This window comes from Anguilla rostrata, chromosome 19 (genome assembly GCF_018555375.3).
Source record: "Anguilla rostrata isolate EN2019 chromosome 19, ASM1855537v3, whole genome shotgun sequence".
In the NCBI taxonomy this organism is placed as follows: domain Eukaryota; kingdom Metazoa; phylum Chordata; class Actinopteri; order Anguilliformes; family Anguillidae; genus Anguilla; species Anguilla rostrata.
Genome location: NC_057951.1, coordinates 12,979,829 through 13,004,574, shown reverse-complemented (window position 1 = coordinate 13,004,574; position 24,746 = coordinate 12,979,829). Strand labels below are relative to the sequence as shown.

The 24,746-nt window shown below is 49.6% G+C and overlaps 1 protein-coding gene across 1 annotated transcript in view; it reads right to left on the bottom strand.

Moving 5' to 3' along the window:
- The window catches only part of tmem178bb (transmembrane protein 178Bb), a 52,557-nt gene that overhangs the window by 19,729 nt on the left and 8,082 nt on the right, over window positions 1-24,746 (bottom strand). The window contains exon 3 of the mRNA XM_064318483.1: window positions 8,971-9,084. Within this exon, the coding sequence (XP_064174553.1) occupies window positions 8,971-9,084 (114 nt within the window). The remainder of the gene's footprint in view (window positions 1-8,970; window positions 9,085-24,746) is intronic.

Below are 24,746 nucleotides of genomic sequence, written 5' to 3'. Positions count from 1 at the left end.
AATGAGACACACACGCACACACACACACGTACACCGTACACACACACAGTACTGAATCTGGTAGGCTTGGTGCATGTAATGCATCCAGGCTCAGGCCAGGAGGCCCTGTTCCTCTCTCACTCGTGCCCACCGGCTGCTCGCAGCGCTGCTCTGCTGCACCCTGTTAATGAGGCAGTTTGAGAGCAGCTCCGCACCGAGGGGCCGAACTGTGGCTGGACGCATCGCGGGAATAACAAACGCACCAACGCTTAATCACAGCAGCCGTCGGAGGACTAATCCTGAATGATTCAGAGGACGGTGTGCCCCAGGGCCGAGGCGGTTCTGCTCTTCCCGAACACCACGGGCCGCGCTGGGGTGGGGGGGGGGGGGGTCCGCTCACCTGGCCCATCAGGACGGGCCCGCTGGCTCTCCTGTACGGATGCTCAAATGTTCCCACATCTGCAAGACTAAATCCTGAATTTTGATCCACACTTAAATGCACTGCGTACTTGGCATGAGGATATCATATTTTCAGTCCACGTGCGTTTTTCATTACGTACTTCAGATGTCACCCTGTAGCCTGGGTCTGGAGTACACTGCCACGCATTTCCAGTGTTTCACATTTCAAGGTTTATTTGGTTTGCTGATGCTGTTGACTGCGGAGTCGCGTTGCTCAGGTTTCACAGTGTTTACAGGGCTTGGGAAGTCCAGCCCTCTGACCTGAATTAATTAATTAGACTTTTCCTGTCAGTTACGTAATTAAACGATGTTGCGTTATCACCCTGTAGTAGTAATTATAGGATGAATGCAGTGGTAAAACACAAATTATATTCAGAAAATCATCCATAATACTGTTCTAATGTCAGAGGTTGATTGCGGTGGCAGAATGAAACTTGATTGCCAATCAGCTTCCCCTTCCTGTTTGCTACCCTGAATTAGCGCTGCGCTCCCCTAAATTATTTATCTTCCTCGTTAGAACCGATCGATGACATAGCACACGCCACACTGTAACGCACTGTACGCCTGTACAGCGTTCCTCTCAGATATGGGGCTTCACTCACAAAACCTTTCTCAAGCGTGGTGGAAGTGCAGAAGCGGCAGGGCAGTGCTGCACATCCACTTGACCAGGCTTTACAGCAACGGCAGTGCTAAGACCCTGATCCAGGCCTGGAGTAACGCCCCTCTTTATAAAAGCGCTTTGGCACATATTTACACTGTGCTTAAACCACACCTGTCTTACCTGTTGGGCGTTAACTTTGTCTGACATCAGACCTGAGTCGGATTACATATTTGTTTTGGATTCAAATACTTTCCTGTGCTCTGTTGATCTTGCCTGGTGTAATTGAGCCTGCCAATATGACCAGAAGGCGGGGTTTGCACTTTTTGAGAGTATTTCATTGCTTCCAATACGCTATACAAAGATCAGTTAAAGCGGTAGGAAAGTATTTGAATCCAAAACAAACACGTATGTGACCCAGGTCTGTTTGACGTCCTCACAAACACGCAGTGGGTTGGTCCTCTTTAACAGCTTCACCTGTGATGCGTCACCTGGACGATGCGGTAAAGTGTAGAGGCTGTAACGGGTCCCTTTCCCTGGGGCCCCACAGTCCTCACTGGGGGCCACCCTGGGCTTGGGGGGCCACCCTGGCTTAGGTGCTCTTCGTTGGACATCTAGTCGCTGGACCTTTAAGGGCCATTTGTGCCGCCTGCAGCTTTCTCAAGGGAACGCAAAAGCGTTTTTTTTCTGTGGCAAAGCAGCGCACGTTGCATTTAAATCCTATTGTCAGATGGATATCTGGAGCACATTAGCACACGCCATAGTGTCTTGCCACTGCACAATTGGTTTTCGTTCGGTACATTTTGGTCCTGAAATTGCATATTTGCTCGGGGGTGGTGAATTGCATCTAATCTCACAGTCACATAAATAATGAATTATTTAAAACTGATAGGATTTCTATCAGTGAAAATGGCCATTCCCGGTAATGACATTCTACTCAAAAGCGTATATACACTGTACTAGCCAATATGTTGTGATAGGAGGATGAAGGCGGGGTAGGTACGATGTGCAGTTAATTAAAAGCAAAGTATTGTGTGACTCATGCTATTTCATGAACACAGCAGCTGGTGCATCGCTGGTCTGTGGGGGCGGTGTGATGTAAATGCAGCTCATGTAAACACAACGCAACAATCGTTTATTTTAATCACTTACAGGACTGAGCTTCACACCACAAAAATGAGCACAATTCGGGTTTTTTTCTTTAAAGGGAGCCCTTCCAGGGATCTGTGTTCCCAATTTAAGTGCCTTGGCCACCGTGAGTCAGAGACATTACTGACCGAGGCCAGGCTACCCTGGAGTTTATTTCCGTGCGTTCTGGATAAGCACGCAGAGATATAGGAAATGGCTATTTTTGTCAACAGGCAGCTGGCAGCAGCAGTTCTGATATTGAAAAGGATTATTCCTATGGAGAAATACAGAGCCGCATTTCCCCGGATTAAAAACCCATTATTCTAACTGTACTGGTGAGATATCACGTATATTCTCTGCTCAATTGTGCCTTTTTAAATCAAAATAAATAATAACAAAATAAATAATAAAAGTTTCCGAATTATTAACACTGTACGTATTAGTGCTTCGTGTATAATACTGTGATACCGTGCACTGAAATTATTCTATTCGAGAGCTTTCTGCATTTCATATTCTATTTTTAAGTGTGAATTTGTAACTGTTCCGGTAAAGTGGGATTATCGAGGTTATGTATGATGCAGCGTATATGCGTCCATTCATCAGAAAGCTTTATCTGGGCATGCTGGGAGCTTAGACTCGCTCACAATAGGCCTGAAAGCCACCACAATGGAATGAATTAAACGTGTGCCACACACAACGACGACAAAAAAACAAAAAACAAAACGTCCCGCACGTAGATCACAGGACTGCTGTCAGGCAGCTTGAGCTGATTACAAATTTAAGGCATCAGCCTGTCTGCAGTTTTTTAACGCCAGGATTCCCATGAATATTAACGGCCGCCCCAGCTCACGATTGGATTTTTTTCACGGTGGCCTAAATATTTACTGAGCTTTCCTTCTCCCTGCCGTTTTTACCTCAGACCTGACAAAGACGTAGGGCGGACCGTTAAGGAAATAACGCTACAGCTTCACACTGCAGTTTACCTCTGCAATATACATCCCCTAAGCACCCATATCGACCCTCAAGGCCATCGTAAAGCGGGTGAAGAAAATATTTTATCTTCTATTTTAAGTGCGTGTGTAATCACTTTCATCAGAGTCTGATCTGGACACGGCTGTCGTAAAAAAAAAAACTAGACTGCGTAAATGCAGTCGACTTTGTGATTTGTCCATGTCAACTGCTATCAGGGAGATGGCTCCAAATTGCACCATAGTCAATGGCAACAAAAGCTTCCAACCAAAGCAATTACACGTAATTTAGCAACACAGAACAGCTTATGCAGTCAGGCATGTAGCGTGACCTCTTTCTTGTCATGTTGATGCCAAAGGGCACTCAAATGTTGTGTCTCTGGCATATTTCAGTGATCAAATAAAATGGAGAACCATGACCAAATAGCATGACCCAGTACAACACTGCAGGCCATTGAGTCAGAGTGTACCGAGAATGTACCCCTGGGGGACATTCCAGAATTGCCATTACCTTTTTTCCATCTACTTAAATGAAGCACACAATTTTCTAAGCAATTCATTTCTAATTGCAGAACATACAGTCCAGTGAACGCGGGCGGATGCTGCAGTGCGTCTCCCCGCACGCTCTGCTCCTTCCAGAAAGTTCCTCTGTCGAAGCATACGGCCCATCCTGTCAAATAACCTTTTAAATCCGATAAAGGTGTCTCTGGTGCGAATCCGGTCGAAGATAAGGCCAACTAACCTTTTAAATCTGATAAATGTTTCCCTTGTGCAACTTTAGACATCTTTAATGCCGGTTGTTAATGCAGATTTTTTTTTTTTTCTCCTCAACTGTGTGGATGCAATTAAGCAAACAGTTCCTCAAAGCCCACCTTGACAAGGATAAGACCGAGCCTAATTTATTCATTAAACTATTTACTTGCAGGAAGCAAGATAGAATCAATTACCACCACCTCCACCCCCCCCCCTCCCCCCCCCCCGGTTTTCTGATTAGGGGAGAAGCCTTATGACGGAACATGTGTCCTCCACCCCTGCGGTAGAGACTAGCAGAAACTGCAGGGGAAAGAGAGAAAGCGGTTTGAAGTTTGACACTGGCAAAAAGAGAAAAGCTCCACGAGTGCCATCACTTAACTGCAAATTCATTGAGTGATGCGGAGAGATCGATGCACACACCACACACACACACACACGCCCGCACGCGCTCACACACACGCACACTCGCACGCACGCTCGCACACACGCACGCACGCACGCACGCACACGCACACGCACACGCACAAGCACACTCACACGCACACACGCACGCACGCACACACACACCACAACACACACACACTCCACACACACACACACAGGCTATTTTATTCTGTATCTGCAGGACTGAGATAACGCGGGACTCTTAAGACCGATGTGGCCCAATTGCGGCCCGATGGAATGTGTTTGTGGTGGATGCTTAACCGGCTGCCTTTTCATACTCGTACCGGAGACTAAAACTTTCCTGTGCCCTTGGCAACGTGCTCGTGGATCAGCAGCTTCCTAAGAATCGGAAGGACGTTAGCTGATTAATTATATTTCCACTGCAGATCTAACTGACGTTTGCCTCATGCGTACCTGTAATGAGCGGTATCGATCCACCCCTGGTTCAAATGTTGTTGTTTCTGTTTCCTGTTAATTACACTACATTGTATTTTCCATCGGTCATTCGCAACAAGGGGGTGATCATTCTTACACGGTCTGCTGCTCTCTCAAATGCCACACACTGTTTGCGGCCATGTTGTTAATAACCCTGCTGTGCCGAAGAGTGTTGTGGGGCAAATAAATATTTCTTTATTGGTATTGGAAAAAAACGGAACATCTATCATGTGACAATAAGGCATACGTGTTGTTTTTTTGAATGCCAGCCTCTTCTTAAACTCATCAGTCCTTATTCCTTTGTGTGTGGCCTACTCCAGACCTAGAGTTGCAGCACCGACCTTGCCAAACGTTCTCAGTAAGGTCATTTTTGCAATATTAACGAGCTTGGTGTCCTCGTGAGCATGCTCAGTGGTGTCAGATACCGACGGGTAACGTTTATCCTAAAGATTGGCCCCCAAAGGCCCCTGGCCCCCCTCACCGTACCGATCCCTCTCTGTGCCCCCCCCCTTATCCCCCCCAGCCCCTCCCCTGCCTGCTGCTTAATGGAGGTGAAGGGAGGAGAGGAGACGCGGGTCCCCTCCCACACACCAGGCACAGAGCCTCAGATCCACGGCCAATTAAAACACACCGGAATAACGGCTAGCTTGGAGGGGGCCGTTAGACGCGACGTTGCTCTGATAACCTTCTCCGATTTTCACAGACCTTCCTGTCTTTCTGGGGGGTGGGGGGTGGGGGGTGGGGGGGGGGCGGCGGCAGAGACAGAGTGCACATGCAGACACACACCTGATAGTGGGGTTGGGGTTGGGGGAGACGGAGAGCACACGCAGACACACACCTGATAGGAGGGGGCTCAGAGGAATTGTCACTCAGATGTCAGGCGATAATTGTGGCTGTGATCCCTTGTTGAAAGACTTTAATCATGACATTGAGGGGGGGGGGGGGGGGGGGTGTGGTGGCGAAGCGTGCGTCTCCCCCGAGCGTTTTTTTGGCGGGAATACCGCGATCAGACACGTCAAACGCTGCGTTACCCGCGGGAAAGATCTCTGTACCGCCGCCTCCACCTCGGCTCCCTCCCTCGCTTGTGTTTTAAAAATTTTTTTACAGCTCCTGTTGATTTAGGCAAACGTCTGGCTCCGGTGGCTCGTGACACCACAAATTCAATTAAACACAGTGAAGCTGAAGGTGGGGAGCCCGAAAGAAATGGGCTGGGTGGACAGGGAGGGGAGGGGGGGGAGGGGGAGGGGGGGGCGCCACGCGGAGGTCAGCCGTCAGCCGGGCGCAGACATTGGGAAAATTTAATGTCCGTTTATCGCGCTGTTTTGATTTCGCTCATCTGGCTCCTTATGGGCGCGCTCACAAAGACACGGCCTTGTGAAAACTGTTGGGCCTTCATCTTTTTTTCTTTTTTTTTTCTTCAAAATTCATTGCTTCGACATAAAACAAGTCATCTCAGCCTTCTCCATATTTATAACATGCTCCGGGCGCGATGGCGGCTGAAGGATTTGCAGAGTGTGGGAGCAATCATGGAGACGCTGGCGCACATCTGCCATTACAGTGCAGCCTTGGCGGGGTGCCGGGCAGCGTGCCTCGGAAAGGCACATTGTCAGCCCGGATTCAGGCCCGTACCCGACAGAAGCAAGGCTTTCGTCTCAGATGTGCCTGTCTTTTATGAGATATAAGATAAGATACGCTTTTATTGGGGGTAATGTGTCCTCTGCATTTTGACCCATCCTGGCTGCTTAGGGGCGGTGGGCAGCCACAGTGCAGCGCCCGGGGACCAGCTCCAGCTCTGAGGCCAGTTCCCTTCCTGTCCTCTCGGTTTAGCGTGAGAAACCTGATCCAGTCCCAGCGCACGCGTGCCACAATAAACCTTTCACTTCCTCATCGGTGACTTCACTGTGCTCACAGGGATATTCAGTGACTTTGACATCTTTATTTATTTCTTTATTTATTCATTTACATCTGCCTTTCTACATTTCTGTCCCGGGGCGGTTCTGAAGGCTCTTTAGTCTCCGCGGTGGAGTCTTTGTTTGAAATTCACTGCGCTACCTGAGCGAGGGTTTTTTTTTTCTGCGGCTTTACTCTGAAATCTGGTGTGTAGCGCCGTTATCGCCCGCGCCCAGAGGCCATCGCAGCCATCACGCTGCCGCCGCCGCAGACAAGCCGCTCTGTCTGTTTGTTTACTTCTTTGTTTGTTTTGGCTCCCGTTGCCACCTGACGGAATATCGGTCATGCCGGACCGCTCTCTTCTGAGGTAGCTAACGCTTTGGCCGAGAGGTTTGACCAAGTCCGCGCCTCCCCGTCCAGATACTTGCTCGCCTAAAGGACTGACCCTCCAAGTAACACACTTGTCTTGCTGGGCTGATCTGATTTCATTTCAACTCCATGAGAAACTGGCAAAGAGGGAAATCCTTTACAGCTTCATGTTAAAGGATATCCTGGACTGTTCATTTGTCAAATCACGTGAAATATTGGAACATTGCATTGCATCTTGCTTTCAGGTGATTTTTGCCGCAATACTGTGTCATATTTTCTACGCTTTCTTGTTTATGTACGCACATACGCACACACATGCACACACAGTGTGTACTTGAATACATCCATTGTTCAATGGATCCATTGAATCAGTTGAGAAACCTGCCTATTTTAAGGGCCATTTCACTGTGCAAATATACTTTACTGAGGGAGTTCAGTCAGGTGGATAAACGTGCTGTTTGACTCTGGCTGTGCTTCCAATGCAGTATAATGTCTCAGGCCCTGTGCTTTTTGAACTGATGACATAAAAATGTGAAGAATTGGCAAAAAGATGCGTTTGCAGTAAAGCTAAAGCCCACGCAGGTTTTATTCAAACCTGAAAATGGCTTGATAAAGAGGAACCAGCATTGCTCTTAAAGTGTATCCTGCTTTGCTCAGCGTTCCTGACTGCTGAGCTTTGTACAAACGGCCATTTACACCTCTACCTCTTGTGCCGCTTATTGTTTGAGCAGGCCCCCCCTTTGTAAGGTTTGGGTTAAAGAAAGGCGCACTTTCTCCTCCAACCGACGGCTCACTGACTCGCCCCAGACTGACAGTTTCAGGGCTTCCTGCACACGGCTCTCAGGCGACTCCCCCCCCCCTCCTAAAACCCCCGCGCCCTTCAGAGAGCGCGAGACGGAGCGGACCGGAGCACATCCCAGCAGGGCGATGTTCCCTGCGTGCCGTTACACCAGCCCAGGCATTCCGTGCCCGTGCCTGTTTGGCCCCCCCCGTCCAATTATGGCCGAGGGAACAGAGGGAACCTGATGTTCTAGAACCCCGGAGTGACTGAAATCATGTGCTCTCTCTCCCCCCCGCTGTCTGACTGGAGGCCAGCGCTACATGCTGTACCTTCCACCGCTGCTAAATTTGGGCATGCCGTCCCGTCTTGTCTTGCATTGCACCCATGTTCATGTGATGTGACGTGGCAAAAGACCATCAAAGGCTTTATTTTGTATGAGGAGCATAACCCCTGGATATTGGTAGCAGGACTGAATCACAGTTCCAGGCTGTTAGGTTCACTCTTGGTGCTGTCGTTGTGGGGTTTGAATGCCACACTTTTTTCTGTCTCCATACCCATTCATGTGCGCCCTATAATCAGCTCTTTACAATAGACTGAAATTTCTGTCGACCAATGAGTGAATACATCGTTATGGTCCAAAACAGCGTAAATAACGGAGCTGCATTTCCCTGCCTGTGGTAATATCTGAAGGACAATCTAGCCTCCGGTCTCCGCTCACAGACACAGAATGGCCGCTAGGTTTTGTGTCTGTAAGGGCCCCTGCACAGATCTTGATGGATTTACTTATTTACGGTTCTGTGTCCCAAAGCCGACCGAGACAGCCATGCTAATTAAACGACTCGTCAGGTGGCCACTGGATGGTGTCGGGCGAAATGAGACGGCATGAGATAAGACTGCTCCCGCGGTTACTATATCGCATCTATCAACTTCTATAACATAATTACATTTACATTCAATAACGTTTCCGTAGTCCTAAACAGAAGCACAATTTTGGGCGCTTAGGTTCCTCCTATCGCACAGGGTAGAACACTTCAGAATACCACAGAATACATCAGCGCAGGTCCCTCAGTGTTGTATTTTTCCTGTCTGTTTTTTTCACCGTTCAGGCCGACCAATCGGGTGTTGCGGAACCCCGCGGTATCCTAGCGACGGCGTGTGACACTTACGCAGGGAGTGCCACTCGTCCTGCTGGATGGTCTTGGTGATGTTGTAGGACAGGTTCTTGGGGATGGCGGCCGAGGAGTAGTGGTACTTGATGAAGGAGCACCTGGTGATGGAACCTGGAAAAAAAAAACAACAACAGGGTTTTTACACGCGAGTCATTTACAGGCTGCGTGTGCCTTCCCTGAGCATGAACTACACAGGGAAACCGTGGGAAAGATGATGTGCTGGGGAAACATACTGAGGTCATGTTGGAGGGGGAGGGCTTGCTTTTGTGTAAATGTTGCAGTCACCCTCCACTTGCACTTGGTTTTTAAAAAATTATATATTGTTGTTTTTATTGGTGATTTGGGGTACAATAGGAATATTCACATCCATTTTGAAGCATTTAAGCATCCCCAGTGTGAGCAAAAGCCCAAATCTAGACATCTCGAGGGACGTAAATCTAGGTTGAGAGATGTTTTGACATAAACAAACTTGGTTAGCTCAGTCGTGAAGAACAAGGGAAACAGAAAACCAGACGAAACGCCACCAGTTCCTCCGCCCGGCGCCCTCAGCCTCTGATTACTAAGGGTTAGCGTGTTAGCGCTGATTCACATTAGAGCCAAATGCGCAGTGGTTACTAAGGGTTAGCGTGTTAGCGCTGATTCACATTAGAGCTGAATGCGCAGGGGTTACTAAGGGTTAGCGTGTTAGCGCTGATTCACATTAGAGCTGAATGCGCAGGGCTTACTAAGGGTTAGCGTGTTAGCGCTGATTCACATTAGAGCTGAATGCGCGGGGGTTACTAAGGGTTAGCGTGTTAGCGCCGATTCACATTAGAGCTGAATGCGCGGGGGTTACTCAGGGTTAGCGTGTTAGCGCTGATTCACATTAGAGCCGAATGCGCAGGGGTTACTCAGGGTTAGCGTGTTAGCGCCGATGTGCCAGCCAGGTCCCTCCCACTGTCTTTCACCCTGCATGGCAACCGGGCGCCCAGGAGCTCGCACCTCCCAGCCCCTGAGATGCGCCTGATGATCACAGTTTTTCCAGAGAGCAGAAACCCTCGCGCCCCCCCCCCACCCCGCTCCCCACGGTAACCGAGTTCATCCTTCTCCAGCGCCATCGTCCCAGCTTCCACTCAGGGATTTCAGGGAAGGTTTTCTTTATTTCTGAATCTGAAGTCATAGGCATTTTAAAAAAAGAAAAAAAAAGGCAAAGCACACTCATTTTTAATGCTATTACTGTGTGTCAACTCTGATTATGTCAGCCGGTTGGGGGGGGGGGACGGGGGGGTGAAGTAGAAACTGCATTAGAAGAGTCCTGAGAGTCTTTGCAGTGCTAACAGGGAGCTGAGGTGGACAAACGTGCTGTTTGACTCTGGCTGTGCCCTTCAGTGGAGAAGCACGCTGTTCTGTCCACCTGCTCCCTGCATAGAGCTACTGCTGGGGCAATTATTCATGCAGAGCCATAATCTCCCCCAAGAGTTTCTCTCCAGTTGGCATGTGTTTGCTGTGATGGGCTGCAGTGTGGATGGGGGGTGGGGGAGCAGGGGGGGCATGGAGGGTTAGGACACTGGAATCCCATTTTGATTACTGGGCATGCAGCAGAGCAGCAGGAGTTTAGCTGAAGTGGGACTGCATGAGTAATGTGTGAGTAGTGTGCTGTAACAAGCTGAGCTGGTGTATCTTCAGCTCATAAACTACTCCTCTGCACCGCATGAAATTACTGAATTTGTTTTTCCACAGGTGCACAAATTTCTAAAATATTCCTCCTCGTTCAAGCAATACCCCGGTACGTACTAGTTCCACCCGAAACAAAAAAAAAAAAGAAAGTTAAAGTCCGAGCCTAAGATTTAAAGACCAGGCACAGGCTGTCCAGCCAGAGGCTGCCTCAGAGATCTTAATTACATGCAGAGTGGAACTGGGCGAGCAAACAGCTGCAGTAATCCTTTATAGAGTTACGGTTTATAGCTGCAAAGTTTCTTCCCACATTTATCGCAAAAAAAGAAAAGCAAAAACCGAAACACATTTGTCTGTTGTCAGCAATTCTGCAGATACCCAAAGGATTACATCACCCTGTATATTCTTACAGTGAAGTGCATCACCAGAACAAAAAGAGTTGAATGTTAATTAATTATCAGTATCAGTGATTTGTGATGGGAAGGTTAGACATGGGTAGGTGTAATTTCTGCTTACTATCCAGCTGTCTTATCACCTCATATCTACTGCTGTGTATTTTTTCCATATTTTCTTGAAATAATATTTGCTTCCGTGGTGTGATCGAAGGGGGTGTGTGTTGTGCACTGATATTTAGATAACTATAAATATTTGTCAGTTTTGCTCATAAAAGTTTGTGCAGTTTGCTAGTTGGCACTGTGATTATGTCTCTTTGAAGTAATTTACAGCCGTAACTGATGTAATTGAGATGAGAAAATCTTGGGAAATGGAAGGACTGTTAATCATTAAGCAAACAGCAGATTGAAATCGGTACCCTTTTGGCGTCTGAACTGCATGCTTGATTAAAAATCATCGGCCAGCAAAAATATTCACAAACAAGTGAGCATGCTTTGCTTATGCCCGTTTGCTTGTGGTCATTAAAGACCCCATGGCACTTGTTGCACAGAGTAGGGGGTTCCCCAGCGTCCTGGCTGAATTCCCAACCTGGCTCTCTCCAACTTGTCACCTAATCATCCCCTGATTTAATTGGCTAAAAAAATATATAAATAAATTCTTTCCCTCTCCACCTTGGCTAATGTGTGTGTGTGTGTGTGTGCATGCGTGTGTGTGTGTGTGTCTGTGCGTGCGTGCTTGTGTGCGTGCATGCGTGTGCGCTCGCGCGCGCGCGTGTGTGTGTGTGTACGTGTACAGCTCATGAAAGAGCACATGACTCAGGTTCTGAGCTGGACAGAGATCACTCTCTGGAGGTGGCTGTGGCTTGGTATGGATTTTATAATGGCGAGTGTGCTTCCAGGAGCTGGACGGATCTCAGCTGGAGCGCAGAAGCTGGCCAAAGGACCCTTTAATCTGATTGCTTATCAGAAACGACTCAGCATGGCGGTATTTATAGGGTTCCTTTTAATTCACGTGTAATAAGTGCATCAGGTCTCATTTGTACAGATGCTTATGAAGCCGGGCTCTAATTCAGCAGTGAGTAACTTCAGCCAATCCGCCGTCCTTCAGACGCAGAGCGGTGGGATCTGGTCTGTAGCGTGAGAGCAGAAAATGGCTGCCTGCCGTCTCGCCCGCTCTCTAGCGCTTAATGCCCTCCAGCACAGCGCTCCGCTTCAGGAGTAACTTTCTTACAGTGGGACTTTTTTTTGCCGGAGATGTTCACGCTTCATCAGTCTGGACTCCGCTTAGAGTCTGCTTGTGCCGCTGCGTTCGGGCCTACTCCCCCATCCCCCCAGAGGCCTCCGCTCACAGACGGCCATGTCTGTGTGGCTTTGCCCTCCTGCCACCACCTCACGTTATCATCCAGCCTAACGGAGACACTGGCGTGAATGAAAAAGGAATGATGGGGAGGGCAGGGTTAAAAAAGCAGCTCAAAGCTCTACTCTACTGTAATACCGAGTATTCTGATTCGTGGAAAAAAGGCAGCTCCCCTTTCGATTGGCTGGCCTGCCCGTTGTGAAGCGTGTGTTTACGTTTCAGACTCGGGCTAACGAACGTCACCGCGCGCATGACAACGGCAGAGGAGCTGTTTTGCACGCAGATCCCTCAGCCTCTCCTGGGCTCGTACGGGGTTCGCTGTGGCGCAGACTTTCCAAAAGACGCCCTTCCCCCATGTGAGTCAGCCTCAGGACGGCCCGTTTCAGAAAACCCCCCTCATTTTTTTCGGGTTTAGGGTGTTTATTTTTCGCACGGGTGCTGGACGGGCTGATGCAGCCCGATGTGGGCTAAAGGAGAAGCCAGGCTGCCGCTCTGCTACCCTGGCACTACTGGGCCAAAGCGATCCGTATCAGCACTGTGTGCTTATGACCAGTAGCATGGACCCGTGCTCAACATGGCTGCCAGTGGATTGCATGGGGCACTGTTTCTCATTCTAATTTTGGGAGAATTCCTTTTATTTTTAATTAAATGTTTATTTTTACAGGACAGCCTCACTACTAAAACCTTCCATTTTCCTGCGCGTCCTATACTATAAGCATTTGTGCCCGGCTGTAACTGAAGGTGAGCACGGCTAATCCACATAATGAAATTTAAATTTAAATTCAGTTGGGGGATGAGAGAAATCTGGAGGCTCTGCAGGAACATATTTGACTGACAGACTGCGCTGTCACAAAGCTGTAGCACTCTGTTATCAGCTGCCCTGAATGAGCCCTGTTTCCCTTCCTATATTTGCGCGTGTTCTTTGAGGGTACGTTTTATTTAAATTATATTTATATTTACTTTCATTTCCACCTCTTTACCGGAACATTTTATGCATCTTTTGGAATTGAGTAACATTCCGAAAGAATAAAGAAATAAATCCGTATTCTTCCAACGCCTCGCTATATTCGCCATAAAATCTGTCCCGAAGAGCACGCGAGTTATATGCAATCATAAAATTAATCATTCTTTTATTTCCTTTGGTCTATCGCTAGATTTCAGAGTTAGACAATGACATTGCGTTTGGGCTTGTTTTAAAGCTCCTGCATCGGCTTTAATAAAGAGGAGATTTAAGTCACACTTTGTTGTGGCCCGAGAAATTACTCACAGACACTAAATTATCTCGAGAAAACAATTAATACCCATCATGCACTGCAGCGCGGCAGCCGAGCTTCTATTTCCAACTTAAGTTCCGGTGGCTTTTTCATTATTTTTTCTGTCAGGCCGAATGAGGACTAATTGCATTAGCGCAGCTACACGATCCATCTGGCGCCTCGCGGGCTGCGAGCCGGGGAGGGCTGGGAGCAGGTGATCTATGTGCGCCGCTTCCTCCTGAAGCTCTCCGAACGGCAGCCGCGCCTGCTGTAATGGCTCGGGGAGCCCCGCTTCCACCCCGAACGTCGCGGATTTAAGCCCCCAGACAGGGCGCTGCTGCTGTGCCCCTGAGCGCGGTGCTCCGTCTGAATTGCCTCGGTGTGTAAACATTATAAATCAATATAAAAACAAAGGCTGAGTGTGCAGTTGTGGAAGCTTCCACTGGAACCAGAGTGCAGCAGCGCTGGACTGATGAATGGGACACACACTGCAGTGAATGCACACAAACTGTTTTTATGGTGCGAACAGCACTCGGACCTGCAAGGGCACAGCTCTATCTGCCTTAGATTATTATATAAGTCTGTTTGCAGGTCAAAAAAGAAAGAAAAAAAAAGACTGTCTTGTGCTTTCACCATTACTCTTGTTTGGGAGCATTTAATGAAGTGTGTGGGTAGTGCTCCTGCCTTCTCAACCCCTGTAGAAAGTGCCGGAACAATCAGGAAGGCGACTGTGATGGTGGGGTGAATCACTTCCTGGAAAACTAGAGCTTTACCTGGACTTCATACCTGAGCACCTCATTACAGCTCATTTCTGTCTAATTTGGGCTGTCAGTTAAGCGATGGAACATCGCCTCGCATGTCCAAACCGTCCTGAAGTGTGACTTCCTGTTACTGCAGTCTTAGTACCGCGATTTCCCATGAATCACAGGGCCGCACCCTGGCAGGGCCCATGCTGGGGAAGCCCCTGATGAACTAATGTGGAAACCTTTTTAAAAAAATCCTCAGTAGAATCAGTTTAGCTCTCTCTCAGCAGTGCATTTCCGCAAAGATATTCAAGCCCCAGGTATTTGTGACTCCACATTTAAATATTTATTAAAAGGATCAGGCTGTTTAGACTACGCTAAAAAAGACTAGTGCTTTAAAAGCTGGTACAAGGTCTGTAACAATAATCATTTCTCACTGTCTGAAAGATAATGTTTCCATATTAGAAATTACGTTTTTAATGGTAGAACAAAGATGTTTTAAAGACAATGCAATGAGATTGATGGCTTTAGTTGTAGTGTCATTTCTCATGGAGTGCATATCTTTCCTGCGTACTCCCTTTAAATTGCAGGAACAAATCTTACAAGCATAAAACAGTAGCTGCATGAAATGTTCCATATGCAAGAAATTATATCACTCAGGGGAAAAAAAAACATTGTAAATGAGGGATAACATACATGGCAATGCATGCAGTAGCCGAGGCTGCAGTACTTGACATATTTTAGCTTTCCAACCCCAGCAATTATGATTACCTCTCATCATTTTATCTTGGTATTTTTACAGTTTTACATGGTAGGCTGCAGTGTCCTACGCAGGATTCGAACCCGCAATCCCTCTCAAAGCTCTTTGTTATGTACGCCTCCTAATGGGTGCGTGCATGCTAAGAAAATGCTGCTCAAATCGATGGCAGGCGAGGACTCACTATTTGTGCTCGCTGTAAATTGGAGAGAAACCCATTTTAATTGAGCTGTGCCGCATATGATTTGCCTCAAGCGATCGTACTGTATGTATACAGAGAGAGCTGCCCTGTGGTTGACATTTTCTCCTGCTGTACAAACCAGAATTGCCTGCGAAGGCGCCGTTGCTTGTACAAATATAATTGCCTGACATTCATATTATGATGTAACATGTATTAATAATTGGACCTAACAAAAACAAAATTCTTTATTAATATTGAAATATTTCTTGAAATATTGATGTTTCACGGGAACGGTCAAGAGAGTAGATTGCCTTTGCAAGGGTGTTTGAAAATGTTTGGGTATTTCCATCCAGACGCTGCTTGCTGTGTTTTTCTAATGGCAGCATTCTCTGCACTCTTGTTTACTGGATCAAGGCTGAGGTGCAGTGGCTCGGTGTGGCTCTGTCTCTGGCTTTATTGCCAGTTTGTGATTATTGGCGGGTCAAAGCTGTGATTTAATCTCAGCCCACGCTTCCCCTGACTAATTGTAAATTGTAAAGCGCGGCTTGATTGCCGGCTTCTTTATGGGAAGATAAAAGCTTGAGATGGAGACGGACAGCGTTATTAAGAACAGATTACGGCTTCCAAATGGTAATGAGTCACTGTTTCAGTCTGCCCTCTGCCTCATTGTCACGGTAACAATAGGACCTCGTTAAAAACAGAATGCTGGGCAAGCCCTGGCACATTTAAAAATAACTGTCACTACTGACCATATATGGGCAGTCAGGTGACAGAGCAGGGCACAGAAGCCAGGGCTGAAAATGGCCACTCGTACGGTCCAGAGTTTTCTCCTTCATTTTTGGATCAGATCTTTCATCTTGCCTGGGCATTGGAAAAAAAAAATCTGTCAAGGTTTTTTCTGTTAATTAGCTGTGAAATGCATCCTCCACCCTGGGCCATTTAATTCATCTCTTTCCTGCGCAATCAAGCTCTTTTTCAAGTGAAAATATGCTTTTAAGGTGTTGGACAAATCAATAAAGCAGCATCAGATTATTAAGCCCTCTGGAGGTTTCCATGGCAATGAAATATAGTGTCACAATTCAAATATCTGAGAATACTCACATTCTGTGAGTATTGTTGTCTCTTATTGTTGTAAGCTTTTTCCCGCAAGAGAATAGTCTCATGATTTACATATAGATATGTTGTCTAATGTACATACAAGATCAAACTGTCTCACTCACTCCTGTCTAGACATGATATTACATCTCATATGGATGCTGAAATTCCATCCCTGACGCAGTCATATATACCTGGGGCTAGAAATTAACATGATGCTGAATACACTTCATTTTCCTTTAGAATAAGTGATTAGGTCTTAAAATGACATTACATAAAAGTACATTTTTTTATCCAAAATGACATCAGTTATACATAGCCATGAACACATTAAGGTCAGTTCACACAGTAAGCAAAGGCTTGGTCAGAAAGTTATGGTGAGTCAAACTAGAAGGAGGTGTGACGACGAGCCACAACATCTCTCTGGGCACTTTCTGCAGAACCTCGGCTTTTTGCGTCCCATCGCAGCGAAACTCATCATGAGCCCGTAACCGAGTTCAGAGCCTCTTACGTTCCACATTTCCCCCCGGCCCCTCCCTGCCTCTGTTTGGCTGTTTGCCCCTCCCTGCCTCTGTTTGGCTGTTTGCCCCTCCCTGCCTCTGATTGGCTGTTTGTCCCTCCCCTCCAATAGTGAGATTCCGGAGGAATAACTCATTACCCAAAAACCACAGAGAGCACCTACTCGCTTCCTCCCAGTGAGCGTCAGCAAGATTCGCTTTCGAGGACTAGAAAGCAATTTTCAAGCGTAAATCAAAAGTTGGCAAATTTCAAATTTATACAAATACTATTAATAATAAACAAGCCAAACCGTGCTGCGGCAGGAAGAGCACAAGGGCAAAAGGGGCAAAAGGGGCAGAAGGGCATTGGCGTTATCTGGCCGGGGAGCTAGCGTGGCCCAAAGGGGACACTCTGTGCCGATGGTATCTCGGGCTGCAGGACGGAGCATTTAATTAAACGTCCGTAAACAACTGCAAAAAACTGCCTGTCACTTTGCCTGGAGGGGATCTGGCAGGAGCACGTCCAGAACATTCTGGCGTCCTCGTGAAAAAAAAACAAACCCGAGGATTTTTTTACGCCTTTGCAGTTTCTATTTTTAACGTCCGTTTTGGTACAGATGGCGCATGTGACGTCCAAACAAAAAAAATTTGCCCAGGCAAAAAAAAAAAAAGACCCACCTAGTGGAATGCTAATGACAGGCTAATGGAGTGCTTTAAAAATTCTTTGTTTTCATGTGTTTGCAGCATAGCATTAGATCAGATCACACGTCGGCCATTTTATTGTGCAAATTCACGCTGCAGCTTTGTTTGCAGTCATCAGACACCTCGTTTTGTTACTGCAGGGGGAAAAAAACCCTATTTGTACTTGCTGTGCAGGAGGGCTGTTTATTGAGGAAAAGTGGCCGGGCTCCACTTCCTGTTGACAGTCGCGTTTGTGTTGCTGCACAGAGAAGTGAAATCTCTGGCCTCTCTGTTCAGAGCGTGAAAAGCTCTGTGAAGGTTACCGCCTAACACACGCGAGTGCGGAATAGCTGCAGTGAGAGTAAAGCCGCACACCCTCTGTCCAGATCGCCCGGCTTCCTCTCGCCTCCCACAATCCACCGCTCGTGGGCGGGCTTTCTATTTTTAAAACAGTGTTCCTTAAATGCATATCGATTGTATATTTTGGAAATCCCCACACTGCAATAAGTCCTTAACGGGAGGGCTGGGCAGGCGGGAGGGAGGGGGCGGATAAACTGTCCCTTGTAAACATTAAAGGCAGGTGCATTTGCACAAATGATGACTGGTGCAAGCTGTAAGCCCGGCTGCATTTAATTGGAGAATGAGCTCTATTAAGCATGTGGGAGACGCTCCCTTTCTCCTCTTTGCCGAATCCTGCAATTATCTGTAATGGAGGCGATGGATGTGGACGGCTTTTCCCTGGCTGTTTCCCAGCCGGGGCTGAGGAGAGGCTGGCAGAGCGGGGGGCTGACTTGGCCCCCGCTCCAGCGCGGCCGTTTGAAGTATTAATAGACGAGCGCCCAGCAGGTAGGCGCTGTTTACCTGCACAGCAGCCTTTGATGCAGTCGCCGCTTTCGCCGTTTGGGACGGCAGTGTGTACCGCCAAGGCTCTGCCTTCATTGTGTGTCCGTGTGTGCCTTGGCACAAGAAGCAGGGCACAGCTGAAGCGTTGCTTTTGGATAATTTGGGGGGGAATACACCCTGCGGAGTCAAACCCCCCCCGCCCCCCCCCTTCGCTGGGCCGCACTACAGTTACGTGGGACACCCAGCAAATCCGAGTAGGTGAGTAACCATGGTGCCGTGAGTCTGCGGATCTAGAAGCTTCCGTCTCCCATCGCTGAAGCTGGGTAGCAGGGGCACCCGGCGGCCCGCTGTGAGGCATCCCCACGCTGCGACTGCACCGCTTCACGTGCGCTGGGCCTTCTGCATCGCTGGCCTTCACAGCGGGCCGCTCGTGCGTCTGTGGTTCCTGTGAACAGACTGCGCGGGGTCTGTGAGCCTTGGCAGGCCTCCCTGGCCATGCATCAGGGCCCTCCCTCTCTCTCTCCCTCTCCCTCTGTCTCTCTCTCTCTCTCTCCCTTTTTCTCCTTCTCTCTCCCTCTCCCTCTCCTTCTCTCTCTCTATCATCAGTGTGAGAGATGGCTTTCTGGCTAGTGCATCAGAGGAACACGCAGATCCCTCAGCTGCAGGCACACCTACCATTTCAGTGAAATAATAATAATTATAATTATAATAATAATAATCATCATCATCATCATTACGTACTTTCATGGAGTAGATGAGTGGACTAATCTAGATTTTATTGATTGAAATAAAAATCGAAGTGGTCAGATTTAAATTTCAGCATCAGGTGATGTGATGCCTTCACAGTTATCTTAAGGGCCACTGCACATCAGTCACTGCGAGTGAACATCACGTTTCTGTCATCTGCCTCGGATGTGTGCCACCGAGCTGAAGATTGTGATGTCATTCAGAACCATCAGAAACTTTTAAACACACTTCCCACAGTTCAGCTTGCACACGAGTAGGTGGGGATGTGTCAGTGTTTAAGGGGAAGGGGCTCGGCTCTGCTCTGCCTGCTCGGGGCTGGTTGTCACAGACGTAAAACTCGGGAGGAGGCTCTGCGTTTCTGATGCGGCGCCCGGATCGATGCGGGGGGAGTGACATCTCGGCTGACATCGCAGGACGTGTCGCTCCCCACCGTACGCTCGCTCGCTCGCCGGCGGCTGCCAGATCTCCATCGATCGCCCGCCTTCTGTTTTTGCCCGGAGCCCAAAACAAAAAAAAACATTAAAAAATAAAAACAACAAACGAGAGACAAATGTGCTGCCGAGGCTTTGAGTCCCGTGGATCTCCGTGCGCGTCAGAGGAAGTTGAGCGCGCGGCGCGGCACCGTGTGGATGTGTGTGTGGGGTGGTGTGTGTGTGTGTGGGCTGGTGTGTGTGTATCGAGGAAGCTGAGCGTGTGGTGTGGTGTGTGGGTGTGTGTGTGTGGTGTGGTGTGTGTGTGTGTGTCAGAGGAGCTGGCGCCTGTGTGTGGTTTGTGTTTGTGCTGTGTGGTGTTCCAGAGGACACTGAGCGCGGTGGTGTGGTCTGTGGTCAGGTGTGGTGTGTGGTGTGTGTCAGTGTCAGAGGAAGCTGAGCGCGTGTGTGTGTGTGTGTGCGCTCGCTCGATCGCTCGCGTCTCCGACGGAAACGCCAGAACCTGCCGCTCAGGTAAGAGAGCAGCTGTACGCTTCACCTGCGGCTCCGGAGCTGAAAGGGGGCGGTGGACGTAACGGAGCGAGAGTCTGAGCTCCTCTAAAGGGGCGGGGGCGGCGGCTTTGAGACCCCCCCAGCCGCGCCACAGCCGCTAAAGTCGCGGTAAAACCGCGCAAGCTGGATCGGCGCCGAGGATATTCCGCCAAGGCCAGGCCGCGAAACCCGAACTTTCAGGGGAAAAAAAAAGGGGGCTGGCTGTGTGTCTGATGTGGAATTACATAAACAGCGGGAAACGAGCCAGTGATGTGTCTCCTCCCGCCCACTGCACCCCCCCCCCCGCACCCGCCCCACCGCACCCCCGCGCTGTACAAACCGCCATCGCTCACTGGCCACCCCTTTTTTTTTACCGCTACAGGTCTGATCCCCTCCTTACCCCTCTCAGCCCTGCCAGCGCCTCGGCGTGTCCTTATTCCCCACTGGGCTAATGGCTGCACGGGCTGCAGCTGTAACATGTGAGTGATGCGCTGCCGTGGAAACGCACAGCTGTGGGGGTCCTGGCCTAAATGCGTGGACCTTTCAGTCGCCGGGCAGAATCCACGAGCACGATTGAAAAGACGTGAATAATGACGTCTAACACACTAACAGCAGCGCACGACACACACACACACACACACACAGGCTCCATCATAAGCGACTGACTCCGCCTCCTAATTACAGCACTCCTTCCCCCGCAACAGCCCCGGGGGGGGGGGTCTGCCCTAACGCTGGGGCACACTGTGAGGGAAGATCTGCTGATGCTGAATGGGGTTTCCCTCTCATCGGGGGGGTAACCTGCCAGCTCAAATCCCAGGTGGGGGGCAGCAGCTTTCATCCCCTCCAGCAGTGTGCTCAGCCTTAATTGCTTCAGCTAATATCCAGCTGACTGAATGTAAAGCATTCGCAGGTAAACTGCCAGCACTAGCCAAACCAACCAGGTTCTGTTTGTTTTCGTCTCTCTTGCTGGGGCCCGTTCCTGCTTTTCCCTGCAGAACTCTGTGCATCCTGGGGCAGGGATGGGCCGCTCCGTCCAGAAGAACTGAAAAGTCCACAGACTGAGAAAAGCAGCTCAGCTCAGCTAGACTGCTCTGCCGCTCGCTCGCTTGTCTGCCCTGCCCTGCTGCTCGCTCTGCTCGCTCTGCTCTGCTCTGCTCTGCCCTGCTGCTCTGCTCTGCTCGTTGCTCGAGCCCCGCTCTGCCCCCTCTGCTCTGCTCTGCTGCTGCTCTTCGCCTGCTCTGCTGCTGCCTGCTGCTCTGCTCTGCTCTGCCTGCCTGCTCCTGCCCTGCTCTGCTAGCTCTGCCTGCCTGCTCTGCCCTGCCACTGCTGCTCTGCTCTGCTGCCTGCTCTGCTCTGCCTGCTCTGCTTGCTCTGCCTGCCTCTGCTCTGCCTCTCTGCCCTGCCCTGCTCTGCTCTGCTCTGCTCTGCTCTGCTCTGCTCTGCCCTGCTCTGCTTGCCCTGCCCTGCCCTGCTCTGCTCTGCTCTGCTCTGCTCTGCCCTGCTCTGCTCTGCCCTGCGCTGCTCTGCTCTGCTCTGCTCTGCTCTGCTCTGCGCGGCTGTGCTCTGCTCTGCTCTGCTCTGCTCTGCTGTGCTGTGCTGTGCTGTGCTGTGCTCTGCTCTGCTCTGCTCTGCTCTGCTCTGCCCTGCCCTGCTCTGCCCTGCCCTGCCCTGCCCTGCCCTGCTCTGCCCTGCTCTGCCCTGCTCTGCTCTGCCCTGCCCTGCCCTGCTCTGCTCTGCTCTGCTCTGCTCTGCTCTGCTCTGCTCTGCTCTGCTCTGCTCTGCTCTGCTCTGCTCTGCTCTGCTCTGCTCTGCTCTGCTCTGCTCTGCTCTGCCCTGCTCTGCTCTGCCCTGCTCTGCTCTGCTCTGCTCTGCTCTGCTCTGCTCTGCTCTGCTCTGCTCTGCTCTGCTCTGCTCTGCTCTGCCCTGCTCTGCTCTGCTCTGCTCTGCTCTGCTCTGCTCTGCCCTGCCCTGCCCTGCTCTGCTCAGCTCTGCTCTGCCCTGCCCTGCTCTGCTCAGCTCTGCTCAGCTCTGCTCTGCTCTGCTCTGCCCTGCTCAGCTCTGCTCTGCTCCTCGTTTTGTTTGGAAGCCCCGTGATGCCCACTCAACGAGGCCTCTCTGTCAGTGTCTGCTGTGTGTGGGCCTCTAACGCAGCCTCTCCAAGGAAAACAAAGTGCCGTACTACCAGCCATTCTCCGAGAAAATATCGCTAATTGACTTATTTAAAAAATGTATATCTGCTGCCCACTCAAAACGGAGTTCATGCTTTCTGGAAATGAAGCGGTGTTGGATTTGGATGTGTCAAAAACAGACCCTGTCCACAGCCTTTTTTTAGCGTAGTGTGTGTTAATAATTATTCTTGTTCTTTGGCGGGGTTTTGTGGTTTTTTCATGGCTTGTTGTGACTGTGAAAGAGCAGCTCTCCTCAGTGTGCTGTCCGCTTGCTCTCTCAGACAGGGACTCTGTGTTCAGATAGAATTATAAGCTGTTTAAATCCTAAATATAAACCCCCGCCGGTGTCAGAAAGACACTGAAACATTAGACAGAGACGGATAGTTTCTGTTCAACTCCCCACCCGCCCCCAGATTACTGTCTTCATCTGCATGTAGGTCAAAGCCTGGATTTAGTGTGGGGCTTAATGCAGGAAAATGGCTCTGTTTAGGAGTGTGGGTGAGTGGGTGGGGTTTACTGGTGTGGGTCCAGTCATTGTCTTCTTAAGTCCATAGAATGCTGTGTGTGTGTGTGTGTGTGTGTGTGTGTGTGCGTGTTTATGTGTGCTAATGCGTGTGTGTAAGTGTGTGTGTCTATGAGTACGTGTATGTGTACACGTGTGTGTGTGTGTGTGTGTGTGTGTGTGTGCGTGTGCGTGTGTGAGTGTACGTGTGGTGTGTGTGCGTGACTCACGTGTGCCTGTGCGTGCGTCGCGTGTGTGAGCAGCCTGACTCCCAGCGTGAGGCTGCACATAACTCATCTCCAGCGCTGCAGACCTGTGCATGTGACAGGGGTCTGAAGCGCACGCGCGCCCCAGCGCTGCAGACCTGTGCATGTGACAGGGGTCTGAAGCGCACGCGCGCCCCAGCGCTGCTCCTCCTGCAGGACGTGAGCGGCTCACTGAACCCGGGGCTGCTGGGACACGCCAGGGGTCCCGTCAGGTGACTGCACTCCGGTGAGAGACAGCGCTCTGTCACGCAGCTTCTGCTCTCCGTGACTGCTCTGTAAACGTGTGTGTGTGTGTGTGTGTGTGTGTGCGCGCGCGTGTGTGTGTGTACATACGTGTCTCTGTGTGCGAGCCTGGATTTTTCCAGCGTTATGGCAGTGGCACCATTATGTTTCTAAGCCCACCAGGCACAGCCTCAAGTATCTTTATCCACTAAAAAAAAGAATGGCTTCCACTTCCACTGTGTTTGAGCTTCCGCTACTTTGTTTCTGCAATATTTACAGTAACTTTGACTCTAGGAAAACGATACTCCCAATTACCTTCAGAAGAGCCGGATATCCAGTCAACGTTCAAGATCGTAATTTATTTGGGAGCATTCAGGTGTGTAAAACAAAAAGGGGTGCACTTAGGTTAGATTATCTGAGTGCCCACCTGCTTGCATGCCAGGGGAACCAGCCAATCACGGGCCATCTAGAGTGCATGCCAGGGGAACCAACCAATCGCGGCCCCCCTTAGAGACCTGCCTGCCCCTTCAGCCCTATGTGCTCACACAGACCCAGGCCCATGATGAGCGACCTCCGCAGGTTGTAATGTAGATGGCGGCTCAGCTGCGCAGACTGTAATGTAGATGGCGGCTCAGCTGTCGCGGGGCCCGGCTGTGTGATTGACAGCGTGGCGGTTATTATTTATCGCCGCTCCGTGTGTCGGTTGCCGGGGCGATCGCGGGCGGTGGGTCTCACAGCGAGGCTGCGGGCTCCTTCATTATTCAGTATCGACTGTCTGTCCGTCTCCTGGCACAGGCTGCGGCCGTCACTCTGCGTTTTTCTCTCTTTCTGCGCCATGTAGACTTTTACAGGCCGAAGGAAATCCGTAAGCATGAATTCAGAATAATCTAACGTCAACCGAGCAATACCGAAATATATATATATATATTAAAAAAATAACCAGGTCAACAAATATGATATTTATTTGCAATGCCCTACGTTCTTTAAAAAAAACCCTTCTGAAGAATAACGATGCCAGTAATGTATTATTGGGCCCATAGGAACTCCCTGTTCTCTGGCACAACAACTGATCAAGCCCTTTAAAAACACACAGTGTTCTTCCCTGAAGACTCTTGTCAGCCAAAAAAAATGAAGTATAAAAACAAAAATAAGGCAGGCCGATGCTGCTGTTGGGTTACAGGGCCTGTATTGACAGCAAATGCTAATTCAGTCTGTCTTATTAAAGTTTAGTGTGGAGGAAAGTTCCTTTGCACAAACAGTGAGCGTTCTTCATTGGGAGCGAGTGCCCCATTAAACAGCCCAGTCCTTTTAATAGACTGACTCCGAGGTTCAGTGTTTTTTTTTTGGGGAAATGCTCCTTACGCCTCTGGCCCGGCTCCACGGCCCTCGCGTCCCGTCGCCCTCCCCAAAACCCGGCGATGGGGCCCGGCTCGAGCGTACGCAGGAGAAGAGGA